The 17,614-nt window shown below is 41.4% G+C and overlaps 1 protein-coding gene across 1 annotated transcript in view; it reads right to left on the reverse strand.

The window, feature by feature from the left end:
• Window positions 1-17,614, reverse strand: part of si:dkey-97m3.1 (fatty acyl-CoA reductase 1) — a 53,880-nt gene that overhangs the window by 24,184 nt on the left and 12,082 nt on the right. The window contains exon 2 of the mRNA XM_018680936.2: window positions 9,522-9,809. Within this exon, the coding sequence (XP_018536452.1) occupies window positions 9,522-9,809 (288 nt within the window). The remainder of the gene's footprint in view (window positions 1-9,521; window positions 9,810-17,614) is intronic.

Below are 17,614 nucleotides of genomic sequence, written 5' to 3' on the forward strand. Positions count from 1 at the left end.
TACTACAGCCTTTAAGTGGTCTCTCAGAGTGAAAATTGGTTCAGTATCTTGGCCAACAAACAAAAACATGGTTTCATAAGTCATCAGACATGCAAGCAGAACCCATTTTCTGGCTGATTCTAGGTCAACGCCTTAAGTACTAGAATTCTGAAAAACAAATTTTCCTCCTCTTGTTTCTTTCTAATATCTGAGTCTGAAAGGTGGCTTCTGTATACACCACTGTTGGTTGCAACCCTGGCTGAGTAAACTGGACACCACCAACTGGAGGCGAACAGGCCGGAAAATTTACTGTAGCTAGGAAAAGTGTGTCAGACAGAAGCAATTAACAGCTGCACTCTCAGCGCTGACCTCCATTTCCTGACATGCACTGTCTAAATTAGTCGAATAATAGGATGTGAACAGGATTACTGACAAAAGAGAAGGAAAAAATGAGTTTTTCCAAAAGATATAAAAAATGACCAAAAGTCCTCCAGCATTGTTCACATTGAGCATAAAAGCTTGTACGTGTTCGAGGATGCGGATACCAACCTGGTTCTCTTTCCTGTCTGTCAAAAAGACAAGGCCTTATACTAAGGATCAAATGCTAAGCCTAGGGAGAAGTCAGAAATGCGAGGCGTCTCATGGGAGGCTGTAAGGAAGGGAGGTGCCCCAGGGGTGCTCAGCATATTAAGGAGAAAAAGGGTTCATCTCCCCTTCTCTTCACCCTGTGGCATAATTTTGATTTACCAACTTCTGTGACTACTGAGCAAAAGAAATGACCCTGCTGGACTGTTTTAAAAACACAGGTTTAATTCTAAGTAATTTTAAAATATTGAATCTTGCTTGGGCATTGGGATGCTCCTGGATGCCAAGAAAACAGTAGGGGTAAAAGGTAAATTAGAGCATGTAGCACAAAGTGCTCTGCTTTATCTTAGGGTGAACACTGTCTACAAAAAGTGTTACATTTCACGAGCGGCTGCATCTTTACTGAACTCTTTCAACTCTGAATCACACAGCTTCTTAAGAGCTTAGGGGAGTGATCAAGGATTGAGGAGAAAAGCTCATCAAAGCAAACTCCCTCCCGTCTGGCTGTGAGCTATCACTGTATACAACTCAATTGAAAAGATCAATATGAGCAGAATAATAAGGTTTACAGTGACAGCAAATGTAGAGTTTCTGCAGGGCTCGGTATGTCGGCAGCATCGCACTCCAGTCTTTCAGACGGTGACATCATTGCTGAGCTGAAGAGAATTTTATAACCCACCAAGAGCAAATGGACAGAAATAAGACTGAGTTTATGATGTGTGCTGCAGGCCTTTGTGTTCTCATTAAATACCACAAGCAATTAGCAGAGACTGAAAGGTGAAATCATCAATGTGTTTAGCTGAGCGTGACACTGAGACGGCCAACCAGAGCTCTTATAAAGAATACTATCCTCAACCTAAAATAACAGTTTTTTTTGGCCAGTAGAGGGCTGCAGAAACAAGCTGTGACATTGTTATCGCCATTTAAGTTGATATGGCGGACTATTACTTAATAAACAAGGCCTGGCTGATGACATTTTCACCTCTGTGAACAAGGTTATGTCCTACTCAAAAAGAAAAGAAACTGATTTGCATGAAACTTGGTGGAGGGCTGGGACGTAGGCCAACTAATTTACTATGAATTTTTTTCCGTGTGGTCTGGTGTATGTTATTTGACACCGGCCCTGGCATAAGTCTGCATCCTTCTAGTTCTTTTTTTATTATTCTGGGAATTTACCAGGTTATATTTTTGCTTCCAAATCAAGTCAAATCTTTAAAGAGTTAACGATTCAGAGGAAGCCGAATCCAAGTGAGGTATCAGGTCCTCATTTCTGAGGTGACTTTTCAAAAGTGAAAATCAGGCCTTGTAAACAGAGCTGTGCAGGGGCGTGGATAACACAAGCTTCAGTGCTACCACACAGAGACATGGTACTGTGGCAAGCAAATCCTGCTGTCCACCCACCAGCTACTGTGTGATCCCTTTCCATCTACCACAATATTGATTGTCATTCTGACAAGAAAAAACATGTCTCACAGGCAACACTATGGAAACAGACTGATTTTCTGTATCAGACTGGTTTCAGAGTTTATCTGAAGACAGAGCTGCAGCAGGTTGTAACACAATGATAAACACAATCTTTGTCCTGCCATCTGATCTCAAAACCTCTACCCGACCTTAACCGCCCCTTTTCAAGCAAAAAGCAGGATTTCATTCATCGTGACCCAATCAATAACACCAACAAACATTATCAACTGAAGCCCAAATTAATACGGAAATCTAGAACCACATCTTATAGTTCATTAAGATCCATTTGTTGACTTACTTTAGTTTCCTAATCCAATACCAAAAATGCCAAAAGAAAAAAGGGCCACACTTTATTGACATTTCCATCTGGTGTTCCCCCAGGCTCCGTTGTTGGCCCAGTGCTGTTCCCCTCCTGTAAAACTTACCTCAACCTTTACTGACAAGAAAAGTCAAACATATAATAAAGCAGGTCATATTCACATAGTTCTTTCAAAAGAGGTTTGTTCAATGTGTTGATGATCGCAGAAGTGGTAAATAAATGGGTGTCGTTCCCTGATGGATGGATTTTAATATCGCTCTTGAGGGTTAGAACACTGTGGCCGCAGTAATGTGGTAAAAACCATTATACCAAATCTCTGAAGGGCTTCTGTCACAGTTATCTGTGGAAACACATGGATGTGGAGAGAGAGAGAGACGCTGGCAGAGACTTGGCAGACTCTCTACATGCTGTGGAGGCACTGGACTGGGCTAAACCAGTCCCCAGAAGAGCTAAGTGCTCAAAACGCATGTCTACACTGCCTTAATGACTTCACCAGCTACGATTTAATGTGCTAATTGCTTAAGAAACTGGAGTTAATTTGCGGCCTAATTATACGCAAAAGCGTTGGTTCCCCCTTGAACTACTCTCTGGGGAGGAGTTGTAGGGCTATCGTTGCCTCAAAGTCTGTTTGCCTGCTATATCACACAACAACCAACAGTTGCAGTGTGCCAGACTGGTAGTCACAACCTCTCCCATTAGAGTCGCAGTCTTTGAGCAGGACTTGACACAGCAAATGCCCCAAATCACCCAGGTCAATGTCATCCTAAAAGTTGCTGTTTTAACAAAGTTTGACACGCCTTAGAGAAATGCCAGACAAGAACAGCAGGATTTAGCTTATGAAGCCTAAACGGCACCGTGAGATGGCAGGGAGGCAGGTTAAGAATGGTCTGCTCTTGCTTCAGGATTGAGAGGTAGATGCCTCAGGTGCACCCTGAACTGACAGCTGACATTAACAATTCAGGCAGTGATTTCATCAGCTCCACAAGTGGAAACACGGAGCTGCCCGTCGGGGCCAGAAGGAATCAATAAATCTTGAATATTTATACAGCTGGAAAGATCACCTGGCTCTGGATGCAAACAAGAGGAAATCAATAAAACGATGTAGTTATGTTGGATCAGAGTGTGATAATGGGCAAAGGAGTGGAAAGCACAGAGCAGGGGGGCTGCACCTCAACACAGAGCGGACGTCAGCATGTGGAGCAAAACATCCACTGTGAACCAACAAATCTATATGGTGTGTAATACTGAGAGAGGAGGAGGGCGAGTGCAGAAACACTCAGAGACAGAGTAAATTAGAGGGTCAGCGAGTGCAACTGTGCTTGTACTTACATAAACTTCCATGTACTGTACGTTACTGTGCATCCATATGTATATAACATGTATTAGAATCAATAATGTAGCATTAACTTCCTAGAAACAGGCATGAGCTCTCTGAATATCTGCCCTTCATCAAAATGCAGATGCCTTTCGTTTCTCGAGGAGCAATAACGTAAATCTTTTGTGCCGTCATACTGGTATCTGCATACCATAGACTAGTGCCTGTGTAATGAAGTTCCCATGTTTGGGAGTTTCCAGTAAACACATTCACAAACAAGCCTGTTCTTGCTCTTTCTTTTTAAATTTCACGAACATAGAAGATACAGGTGTGGCTTATTTTCTCAGCATCAACAGTGACATTACTGTGACGTAGCTTCAGCTGACCTCTGGTATTTAAGGCATGAAGCTCTTTGAATAACTGCAATAGGATCTCAATGAAGGCGGTAATCTCCAGCCATCTCTCTGTTGTGTAGTTAGACCATAAATTACATGAGCGTGTGTTGATTGTGAATCAAAAGAGGAAAGAACAACATCACACCCACAACTTCGTAAACCTTGTTTACGAAAACAAAAAACCAAAAGGTCCATAGCTGCATTTATCAAGCACTCACCAACTGAGAACTGGGATCTTTCAAAATGGGGATTGATGAAACCGCAGGGATCAAAAAGATTGCAGTGAAACCTTGACCTGAGTCTTAACAACACAACATCTGCTCGATAAACGACTCGTTCAACATCTCGCCCGCTCTGCTCCACTTCAGCCCATTAGACGACATGTTTGAACAAATATGGTGAGCAAACACTTGGCCAAATTCACCGACCAGCAACCACTGGCAGAACATTAGCAATACAAAGTAAAACAGGTAGGCTTTGTTTAATCAGGAAATGTTGTGAGGAGACGGTATACACTGGAAAGTATTTGCTGAGAGTTTGATTCAGACCTGACTGCCTTTTTGGTTTGAAGTGGTGGGATCTGGGCTGGGATTTTTTTGATTGCAACAGTTAGAAATATTTTTTTCCTATTAATTCACTGTTTAGTCTATAAAATGCATTTTCCAGTACATTTTGTCTATATTTTAGTGTATTTTGTCTTGTGTGTGTATCTTTTCTTTTGTAATTATTGTCCATATCCTTGTCAGATTTTTGGAACTACACAAATAAAATTACCATCATTGTCTCCCTTGAGCTTAAAGGTAAGGCATTTACATTGTGCAATTAGACCAAAGGAAAGTCAAAATCCCTAAGATGTTCAATTCATGCAGACGATAGAATCTGTACTTACTGGCTTTTTAACCAGCAAAAATTAGTTTTATTAAAATGATATATTGAAACAAAAACCAAGAAAAGCTATAATCAGATACTGGACATTTTTGCTTGATAAATGCGTTATTGTGCATCAGCAGGCTTTTTTCTGCACTTCAGTGATTTTTCTCTATAACTGACAGAGTTGCACTTTGGTCTCATTTATTATTTTATATAAAGAAGAAAAAGTATTTTATATACATTTTGTCTATTTCATTTATTTTTCTGTGCTTAATTAGTCTTTTTGTGTATTAGTCACTTCTATGTGCACAGATTTGTTCTGTTCTCTGCTCTTGATCATTTACAATATCCATTAGACAAAGACAAAATTCATGAATAACAGACAAATTAATTATTGAATAATCTTCTGTCAATCAACTAATGCCTTTAGGGCTACACATATTGGCAGAGTGCCATCTCTTTATTGCAGAGCCTTCAGATGATGCTAATGATGACACACAGTGACACAAAAATCAGCATAATTTGGAATCATCTTTGGTCCAGCTGCCACACTGATCACTGCACACCCTCCAAAGCAACCATCAATAGCCATTCCACAGTGATACAAAAGGAAACCACCCCCTATCCAGGATCCTGCCTTCAAGGCTAAATTCCACAAGATCCTCCTTCCCACTCAAAGCATTTCAACCTCCCACCTCTCCCCAGCCGACATCTGAACCCATCTCCTACCGCTACAGAGCTGGTCCTGCAGTATGAAGATGCTGCACAGCCTCAGAGATGAAACAGTGGGCCGCTAGTGGGCGGGAAAAGCATGCCACAGAGCAGGAAAGAAGCCCTGTGTACCCAGAGGCCTACTTGTATCAAGTGCCTGACATGCCATTCAGTGCCTGGCACCACAGCCAAGGCCTGCAGGCGTCTAAACATTTCCACTGAAGCAGTGTAGCCTCCGCACAGACAGACAGACACAGCTTAAATGTCAAAGTCAGTGCAGTGGAGATGCACACAGACAATAAGATTCCTATCGGTTTGTCCTTTTCCTGCTCGGGGCAGCTCCCCTGATTGCATCCTTTGAAAAAACACCATGGGATAGATCTCTTGGTCGTTACCTAGCAACAGGTGGTAAGAAAGATACTGGCCTGGCTTGAAGGATGAGAGGAGAGGCTACCCGAGAGACAAAACCAGGCTCTCCTTCATGAATTATCCCGATTCTGAATAGAATAATACTGACCCGAGGACTCGCATGAATACCAATTAGTACTTGAGGCTCAGTCGTGGAAATTTAATAACATCACTTCTGAATGGGGACCGAGCATGAGTGAGTGTGTACTTGGCAGAGCATCAAACAGTGTCCTGATAGCCGACACTATTAGAGTGCTGCCAAATCCAATGGAAAATTGTTGAGGGCGAAATACTGCAAACACCATCAGAAGATAAATTCTATGTCAATATCAGTGAATATGAGGTAGGTTAAATACCTGAAAAGAAATTAATTGTTCTTTATCTACATGGTCATTGTTGTGTGAGAGCTGCTGATCTAACCTCTTATCCTATTTTAGCTTTGTAAAGATTAACAATAACTGCTCTGATTGTCAAACATGGCTCAACCAATCCATGCTAACATGCTCTTATTGGACTAAATGATTGGTTGATTAATTGATCGACAGAAAAACACAGAGCAACTATTTTGACCAGTTAATTGTTAAAGTAATTTATTGAGAATTCTGCTTTTCTTTGTTTTAAGTAATTGCACATAAAACATGTTATATCCATCTCAAGTTCCCAGAGTCAAATGTCTTGTTTTGTCTGACCAACAGTCCAAAACCCAAATATATTCAGCTCATTATTAAAATTAAGATCCTGCTTTTTTGCTATTGTTGCATGAAAAATTACTTTAAAGTACTTGATTATTAAAATAGTTGCAGTGAATAACAATGCACTTTTATCCTGAAATAAAGGCAAAATGAGTGGAGAAAAACATCATCAGCCCTTCACAGAAAGAGACTCATGGACAATGTCTTGTTTTATTTGTGTTTCAGCCTTGTTATGAGAGTTATTGTGTTCTTAGTGCTTCACAAAGTTTCCACAAATGCTTTCTAGTTTAGTCGTTAAGTTTTTTTTGTAGTTTTGTTGATTATAGATGTAGTACCATGTGTTCTCTGCCTCGGTGGAGAGGAGAAACCACAATATCTTAACCTTAAAAACTAACAGCTCTAAAATGAAACCACTCGAAAATCTTCCCATTATAAAGTTGATTTAATTACCTGGACGACTTTCAGCTAAGTGCTTCAATCGATGTATATACTGTATTTGATGCAAGTACATTTTATGCCACAGTTAAATGCCAATTCTCCTTTCATCCTACAAGAAAAAATAGTTTTATTAATTTGTATCTAAAAGAAGTTATTTATCCTAAAAAGTCTTGATTCAGATAAGTGATAAAAGTCTTTACCTTTGCTTTGTTTGGTTTTATGGACTTGTGGTATTAAATGAGGAAAAACTCACCTCTGTGTACAAATAACATGGCCCTGCTGCTGACATGTTTGCATGACAGATGCAGACAAAAAGGAAATGTTTGATTCTAATTTTTTACTTCTCTAAAAGCCACAGCAGAGGAGGAACACGCATTTGAAAAAGCGTCTATAAATTAATCAATTCCTCTCCCTGTCGCCCACTCTCACTCTCCCATTTCTGCCGTGCAGCAATTACAGGGTGTTGTTAACTGACACTTCAACACTTGTACTGTTGTTTCAGAGTGAACTAATTGCATGGGGAGAGAGGTATTCTGTCAGCTCTGGACGGCCAGATCGTGCTCACCTTGACAGATGGAGGGGCGAAATAAAAGAAAAGAAAAAGAAACAAAAAACAAAAACCTCTGTTAGGCTAAATTAAGGGGGAAATTTTCCAAACTGCTGCTCCACTGTTATCACAGCAGTGAGTAGAATAATGAATGCAGCACCAAAGTTCAATGAGAGCGGTAAAAATAGATGCTATTTAGAGGGAGACGGAAATAAAGGGAGAGGGGAATACAGAGAAAGTGTGATTTTCTTAGGTGTACTGACAGTTTGAGGCCAACAACACCCAAACACAGTGGAGGCACGAACACGCAGCAGCTGTTCCTGAGCACATCAATACGCGCCTGACGTCAATCCTACGGTCCTCATTCAGTCCAACATAGTTTGGAGGTTTTTTTGTTGAGTCATGCTTTGCTGCTCGGCCTGATACAGCTGACACCACATATTTGGAGCCCCCCCCCCAACCCCCACCTCCTTTAACTCTCTTCCTCTTCCTCCCTCTGCTCCTGTCTCCTCCACCTCCCTCCTCTCTTCCTTTCTCTGATCTCCCCATCCTTGCCTCGCCTCCTCCCTGTCCTAAAACCTTCCTGCCTTCATAATCCACCCTCCTCATTCTCACCCTCTCCTCCGGCCCGAACACACCTAGAAATGCTCGACGAAATACCTTCCAGCTCAGTTAAACTTTTAGTATTCTCCATCACACACCTCATTTTGCTCTCTGACTCTTTGTGTCTCTGCTCTGAAGCTCAAAGATGAACTATTGGACTCTGGGTCATTAAGTTCATGTCACCATGGCAACAGCAGCTGCTGCTGTAATTCCCAGACAAATTTCTATTGCTGTGTAAACATACTTAAAACCGCAATGGCTTTTCAACAATCAACAATCGGGTTTTAAATGGTGATTTGAATGAACAGCCCATGAGTCAAAACATCCAAATGTACCGTCACCTGGTTTGATGCTGCTGTGATGGCTTTAACACGAGCACTTTCTCAACAAAGGGCTCTCTTTTTACTGCTTTTCCATATTCAAATTATTCAAAAACCTGTGGCAATGCCCATTTTAACGAGGACAAGAGCGTTTTCATTTCTACAATCTGCAACTTCTGATGTGTTCAAACATCAGAAGTGATGACAAAGCACAATATCACTCAAGTGTCATTCGCATTCGCACCCCTTTTCAACATTCAATTACCCTTCTTCCTATTTTTAGTATAGTTCATTTTGATTTTGATTTTGCAGATTGAAAACATGAGATTAGATTCAGAGTTTCTTCAACTGACACAGCAGGCCACTGTCCCATTTGTGAAGCTGTTGGTATGAGCAGTAAAAATATTACCAATATAATACTCCAGATCGGGATCAGTTCCGATTCTGACTTCATCTAGAGGATCGGGAACTGGCCCGGTGTGACTGGCGCATTTTTAAATACATTTTCTTCATACTAAAATTCATTGTTTCCACTAAGTTCATCAGCACCACAGCAATCCCTGGCCTCATATTACCTCACTTAAAATTCAATGTGCAGAGGTATAAACATTTTAAGGAAAAGAGAACCTGCTTTGTCTGGCAAAAATATACTCAGTTTACCATCTTATAAAAATTGGAGAAAAGCACAAATTTGTTGCTGACTAATGATCAAAAAAAACACAGAGTCAAATATAAATAATACATCAATTAAAGTTCCTCTTTATACATTACTAGTTTTCTGAAACTTGTACATAGTATTAGTCTCTTGCTGAGGCATAAACCGGGTGGTACATATTAAGTCAAACATTGTGGACAAGGGTATATTTAGCTCTTACCTTGCACTTCATCATGTCGCTGACCCTCTGCTGCATGGACTGCCCGGCTTTGGGTCTGACCAGGATGTAGAGGGCTTTGACCTCGGGGCATGACCTCAGCAGCTTCTCCACCAGCACTTTTCCCATGAAGCCGGTGGCTCCTGTGATCAGGACGCACTTGCCAGCGTAGTATTCTGCTATGGACGCCATGCTGCTGCCCGCCGTGCCACTGCAGACGTCTGCTAGTCTGGTCGTTCCGTCTGCTGCCTGCTCTCCTAACCCGTTGAGGTCCTGGCCTTCAGACAGCTCCTGCAGATGGAGAAGGGAGGATATGAACATGAGCGCTGGCAGCCACAAACTTTAAATACTGTATCAGGAAGTGTTTGTGAAGCTCTTGTGTGAATAAATGGTGAGTTTAAGTGATACAGCGGTTCAGGGAGAAGCCACATCTGAACTGTGAATCACACTGATGTGGTGGCAAGGTTACAAAAAGAAAAATGTTATGCATGAATGTACAGCCTCTAATTACTTCAGTCTGATACAAAAAACCCCACCACACACACACACACACACACACACACTTGAACAAATCTAAAAAGTGGATCAGCTGTTATCTCTCTGTTCTGACCTTCACTGTGCCAGAGGAAGCATGCAACTAGTATGCAAATTATATGAATATTCATACAGGGATATGGAGACAGGGCAATGTTCAGGGGCAGTCTGGCATCAGCTTGTGTGTGTGTCTGGTGATGAGCACACAGGCAATAGCTGTACTGCAAAGGACATTTAAGACTGCATACACCTAGGCTTGTAACTTCTGATTATTTTCACTATCAATTAATTGTAATTATTTCTCAGTATAACACTGAAGACAGTGAGAAATACATAATAACATTTTTGAAAGCCCATGGTAACACTTTCCATTTCTTAAATTCTGTTAATAACAATATACGAGAGTAAAGCTGCAAATCCTCACATTTGAGAGTGGAAACAGTGAATGTTTGACATGAACGAAATTCCATTACATTACACTTTTTGCAGTGTCAGAGAAGACTAACAACAAAGAAATCAGATTGACCAGTGATGCAATATCATTTTTCACACACACTGTAGAACTGTTTCTTTATTTAATCTGAACAAAATGCCAAAAATTCACTGGATCCAGCATCTAAAATGTGAATATTTGTGTTTGAAAAATACCCAGCACCATTTGCCAATTTTGTGACTCTTTGTAGACCAAAGGAAAAAAAAAATATGACCATGATCATTAAATATAATTGATGCAGTTTTAGTTTTTAATCACAGTTTGGGCTAGAACTAAAACTTTGTCACTAAAGTTTTTATTTCACTTTTGAAGAGTTTTGTCTAATGCATTAAACATTAATTTTAATCTATGAAAAATATGAATATATTTTAACTATACTGCCAAGCCTTGCAAAGAAACAGTTATTAATGACACCTCAGAGCACTTACACCCACACGTTTGTACTTCTTTACTTACTGATATTGACATAATACATTCTCCAACCCCCTTACCCGAACCCTAAACCTTATTCCACCCTTGACCCTAAATCCACATCTTAACCCTCAAATAGCCTCCTGAAGTTGTGCCCCAAAGTGATGACTGTTCAAAACTGTCCTCACAAACATAGATGTAAAAGTATACACACACACACACACACACACACAAACAAACACAAAGGCAACTCCTCTGGGGTGGGACACCATGACCTGACGGCTGATCTCTGCCTCCTGCACCAGCACTGGATGTACAGCTAAAATCACTATACAATAATATTCAATCACAGTTTCAGCAAGAACACTTTTTGGAGACCTTGAAATCACCAGACATCACTATGTATGGTTTTAGTTTGTGTAATCTCTCTTTGGTCTTAGTGCGTGTGTGTGTGTGTGTGTGTGTGTTTGGTGGGAAGTTTCTCAGATCGAGACTTGTCGTATTGACTCAGGGTTATCCTTGAGATTTACATGGCAACAGATTTAAACCAACATTAGCTGGAAGCCACAACATTTGTGCAACAATCTCTACCCGAGCTGAAGAGTGGCTCACACAATGGCTGAAAAACACCTGCCTTACACCCTGCAAAGACACACATTTACCCAAGATAAAGTGACCCAGACTTGCCCTTCATGCCATTCTTTCACTGATTTTTGACGTGTTTCTGGATGTCCAGCTCCCCTCGTTCTATGGCAACATAATTGGATCAATTGCTGCTCTACTGGCGGTGGTGTAATGGACTGTGTCTGCTTATTTGGGCCAACTCGATACAATAAATCAGGTACTGCGTCTGCTGCTTTAGCAGTGGCGGGTGGCCAGGTCCTACATGGTCCTGATTACAGCAAAGACACTTGATAGAGGCTGATTTGGCTACTGACTGTCAGAGGGCTCAGCTACTGGTTATTAGCTCAGGTGCTGACCCCTGACACTGCTGTTTGTGAGCAGTTAGTTCTTCAATGAGCATATTTAATTTTCCTGTCCTCAGATGAAGACGGCACTGACTGATTGGTCTAAATTTGGGGCATCTGTGGTCAATCATAATTAGATAACAGATGCTTCTCACTTACCCCTTGTGATACCTAGTATCCACCCCAGTACAACAGAGGTGACTAGAAAATCATGAAAAGTCACATTTCTTCAGGCTTTGTAGATTAAGTTTTCACCGTCTTGGTCACACACAGACATTGCTACTTTTTGCAGATTAAATATGCCCACCCTGGGAACTGAGACTGCAACTGACGTTGACTTTCATTATTGATTAGTCTGATTTATAGTATTCAATTAGTGAGAAAATCATTTATCAATAACAATTTATCAGAAAACAATTAAAGAGTCCAATGTGATGTTTTTAAATGCCTTGTTCTGTCTGACCAAGTCAAAAACACTAAAATATTCAGTTTATTATTATGTAAGAAAAGAAAAAGCAGCAAGTCTTTAGGGTTGCTGTCATGTTTGTTAGATTCATTTATGAACAATTTAGTCTAATGTATCACATTATTTCAGCAGAAGGGTAGTTTAAATGACGAGGGGCCTGTCAAGTCCAAAGAGACAACAATACCACAGCAGCACTTGAGGAAATGAACGAGTTCATGGGACGTTTATCACGGCTGGACTTTGGAAGCAGAAAAAGCCTCGTAAATGTATGCAGGATTCAAGTACTAAAAGATATGAGTTTGCAGTTGGTTTATCAGAGTTGCTATACAAGCTTCTGTGTTACAGAGTCATGTTTTCATGTCGTATAATGTAACACAGCTTACTTTGACTATCTGGCTTACAACCTTCAAGAAAATCATGACTTTTACTGAGGCTTTTATTGCAGCTTTATTTTTATTTGATGACGACACTGACTGTTTTAGACTTTGTCCTTATTCTCTACAGACAATAACCGACTATAATTGACAGCAATCTGAGCCGTCATGTGACCTCAGCTGTGGTCTCTCTGACTCAGTGAGGCTGGCTGCAGATATGTGTCTCTGAAGCATTGTGTTGGACGTGTGGGCTAAAAGCTCACAGCCACGCTGCCAGTGTTGTTGCTCATTTGTGTGTAACCACGACAACGATGCAGCAACACATCACAGGCCTCCTGAAAGATGGATGGCGGCTTCATGTCTCCACTTGGCATCATCTGCTTTTCCCCAACCAATCACAGGAGCGGGATAGCAAGTCGTGGCACGTTCAGCATCCGTCTAACATTTGCCAAGCAGCCTGTAAAAATGCGGGGCTGATGGGATACCTACTTGTAAAATTGTACACTTGGCAACAATAGCATAACATTTAGCCAGGACCGACGCTTGATCAGCACTTTTAGTGATTCAGTGGAGCTGTGATTTGTAAACAAGATGAGTTTTTTTTCCCTCCCCCTGTGTTTCTTTCATCCTCTCTCCTGGGCCACTGATTCCCGGCATGTCTGCCCAAAGACCGAAGACAGAAACAAAATCCTCCTGAGCCAAACGTGGCCCAGATAACAAACAATCTTGCATTTACTTGCTTTCTATCCATTCTGCCGTCTGTGCATACAATATTGAATTACCCTCCCCGTAAACACACAGAAAAAGACGTGTGCGTGTGTTTTTTTTATTCTTCTTAGGCACGAGAGTCCATGATGAAAGCCGAACCCACTGGGCTTTACATTTACACCAATTCTGACAGATTATTTTAATCCCTTTTTCTTGGATCTATAATGTTGACAAGATAATAAGTGCAGATTTACTACTCTGTATGCAGAGACTCTAAAATAAAAAAAAGGTCAAAGTCAAGGTCCTCTGCTGAGGCCCCCTGACATTCCAGCTCCGTGCTTCACAGAGATCCCCTGTGGACATGAGGACAAGGGCAGAGGGGCTGAAAGTCACTACGGATTAACGCCTGACAATGGAAATGTTCCTGCAGCTGGAAAAGTGTTGGAACAGGCGCACACATCCTAGATTCATGATACTCGAATACACACACACACACACACACCCACTACTGCATTCTTCTAGGGTTAGACAACTCCACCTCTTGCCTCACCCTACGACTGTCACTGGGGCTGATGGTGTCCAGCCTATGTCTCCTACAAGCCAACATGGAAACAGGAGCTACACTGTGATTATGCCTCTGTCTGTCTCCTTATAGAAATCTCACAGCTCTGTGTCATCATCATCATGTCATCTGTTTGCAATGTTCTCATACTGCTGTTTTTACAGTAATTACAGGCCAATGTTCACGCTTTAAATTTGTGGGGCAAGTAAACATGTTTTCATTGATCAATCAGTTGAACTCACCCTTAACAGTTCTGCTACAATGTTTTATTTCATTTATCCTTTTCATGTTAGAAATGACTTGTGTTTTTCAACACTATTCTCCAATACAAAAGTTCTATATATCCCTTGACTTGTATCCGTTGATCACACAGACTCTCAAGGAGAAGCAGAATAAAGTTCAGACAACTTCTGTCAGCATTAACCTTGCAGTCCTCTCCCTGATGAATAAGGCGGCATCTTTTTTAGAGTCTGTATTATGACTTGAAAGGATAAGTCAAAGCAGAGGGCAACAAGGACGAGCACTTAAAACCTTAAGGGACCAGCTTCTCAGGTTATGATGCCATCTTACTGCGTCATGTCTGAAGTCACTCTGGGTCACATCAAAAATAAAGCTAGTAGATGCTCAGGCGTAACAGCTCGGCTGCAGAGGTTTACTGTTGTCCGCAGCTAATGTTGCTGCACTCTGGCATTATTTCATGTTTCCTTTTCATCTGACTGAGGGTTTTTCTGTGTCTTTCCTCAAAGCCTCCCCCCACCCCCCCGGAGGTCCACACTGTTTGTCGGAGGTGGGTTGTTTTAAGCCGCAGTTCTGCAGTCCTTCTGCTGCCTCCGGCCTCTCCTCACACAACCCCTCCATTAGTGGGTCAGCTGAGTGCTGCTGGAGACACAGGCAGAAATTGAGCTCTACAGCTGCACGCTGGCTAAAGCCATTATAAACGGACAAAAGCCGACAGAGGCAGGCGGGGAGGGAGGGAGGGAGGGAGTGTGGGAAAAATAGAAAGAGTAAAATGCTGCAAAATGCAGCCAATAATTAAGGCAGCATTAGTCAAGTTGAAGGCCGGTGCCAAGCAACACAAAGGAAAAGTCAGTCCCTTTCACTAAACAGCACAGTGCCAACAGTGTAAATAAAAACCCTGAAAAGCTGAGTTGAGTGTACTACCACTGCGGACAATCGTTTATTACATCTCGGTGCCAACATGGAGACCTCTGAGAAGACAAGGTCCAACTGGTAAACTTGAGCCAGGAGACAGAAGGGTTTCAGGGGCCAAACAAGTCTAATTTCATCCAGAATCCAAGACTCAGAAACCACAACTAACACAGGAGCCGACATATCCTGCACCCACCAGGTACAGACATTACCCTGCGACAGTATAATCCACAAAGAAGCCAGGGATTGAACCACTGATCGTCTGGTTAGTGGGTGATCCACTCCCACAGCTGCCCTAAGGCAGGGCGATCATCGATGCCTCCATCCCTAAATAATAATGTCTCTATTTTTGGCTGTGTCGAGGTCATGATGCTGTTAAAGGCGTTCTCTGGTTCTTATCTCTGACGATCTCAAGTAGAGAGGAAATGAGTGAGTCTGTGTTTCTCTTTACAGAGGAGTGGATGAAGGAAGGGCAATGACCGGATGATGAAGATTAGATTAATAAAATGTGTTACTTATTTTAACCGCTTGTGACAGCGATAAAGGTTTGACTCAAACTGACCATTCGCCCAACCAGGCAGCATGGCTCTTTTAACACAGTATAGCTGTGAAAAACACAAGATCAGACTTCATACTTTGTATTATCATACAATGCATTATGAATTTTTATGTTACAAGAGGAAAGATTCTTTAGCTCGAGTGTAAACTTACCCACATCCAAAAAAAAGAGCAGAACAAAGCCCCTAACTCCAGTGGGCAAATACTAAACAGTGGCTGTGCTAATTGTGAATGGGACTTAAGTTTAACGTGACCTTTAACCCCACACAGTATTGCAGTAATGATGTGCTCCACGGCCTTGAAAGTCACCCTTGGTTGGAACTGTAGTTAGCAAGCTAGTTAGCCAGACCTGCTAACAGCTGCAGCTTGTGTTAGTGCAGATAAACATACTGTTTAAGCAATTCCTTACACTTTTCTTTGAGTTTTAGTTTTCAAAAGACAAAGCAGTGACTCCACACTGTCTTTCAACATGTGGGGAAATCAGAAATTTGAAGACCCCTGTTGTGGCTAGTTCTATTTGCTAATCCTGAATTCTTTCCCTTGACTAGCACCCAGTCATACACTGGTTTCTCTTTCCCTGATGATGAATCACTTAAACATCTTTTCCAGCATCCTCCAGCTCAACTCCCCCGCTCCAGTATACAGTACGAGGTGGTGACTCTGCCCCTTACACAAACCCACGTAATTGCACAGCACTTTTAAAAGGGCCCTTATCCAAGACTGCATTACCACACAAAACCGTCAGGTCTTCTCTTCCATTTCATTTTTTTCTGAGGCAGCTAAAGGCTAATCTAATTAGAATTAATTATGTTAGTCATGGACTTCAAGGATTTTAAGCAGTGTTTCTTTAATTTAATCTTAAAGGAAAGAAACTAAACAAAAAATGATCCCGTTTCAAGTTTACACATGAAGGTCACTGTTCACTATCAGATACCTGGCCACAAGAGACTGCGTACGTGTGTGTGACAGCTTATGTTTCTGTGTATTCTCATACACGCGCATCAGAGCACTGTCCACATTATGTCTGATGGCAGAGGGATTCTGTAATTACACCAGCCGTCTCTGAGTGACAGAGGCTCTTGGTGCTGCAGTGTCAGTTTACGCCTGGCTCAGACCCAGGCCGGCAATTGTACTCCAGAGTGCTGCGCCAGGGCCATGAGGTCATGAACCCACGCCGCATGGTCATCATGGTATGAATCCAACGCTGCTCTTTCGAGTAACAAAACCACCACACTGTCTCCAACTTATTGGCAGCTGATCAGGGATCAAGAGGCAGCCTTTAATTTTATCTGTGCTGTGTGTGATTTTAACTTTTACCTACAGAAATAACATGAGAATCTTGGGAACTTGCTGTTCTACCACCTTCCCAAAAAACACACCTTGAGTGCTGTCAAGTCCTCAGCATTAAAAAACAGTGAAGCTCTGTATTATAACACTCCGCAACTGTGTGTGAGAGGTATGCAAAAATGAACAAATCTGCACTGATGTGACACCTTAGACTTTAAACGTAGTTTAACTAATTTAAAAGCAAAACAAAGAGACAAAAACTACATTTGTTTAACATTTACTCACAGATGAATAACAACTAGAGCTCAATCAATTAGCTGGTCGACAGAAAACTAGCAATTATCATAGACTGTCATTAAAAAAAAAAATTACTGGTTTTCTTAATCTTCTATGTCAACTCTTGCAATAAATGTTTGAAATATAAGATCTCCATTTCCATAAAGAACAGTTTAAAACTTTAAATTTAATTTATTTTTTTTATTATATCACCCAGCCTCTACCTCTACGGTAGGAAAATGATAATACAATATTTGTTTTTGGATTGTTGGTCAGACAAAACAAAGAAACTGGTGGCGATATTTCCCTA

Source organism: Lates calcarifer, linkage group LG18 (assembly GCF_001640805.2).
Source record: "Lates calcarifer isolate ASB-BC8 linkage group LG18, TLL_Latcal_v3, whole genome shotgun sequence".
Classification (NCBI taxonomy): Eukaryota; Metazoa; Chordata; class Actinopteri; family Centropomidae; genus Lates; species Lates calcarifer.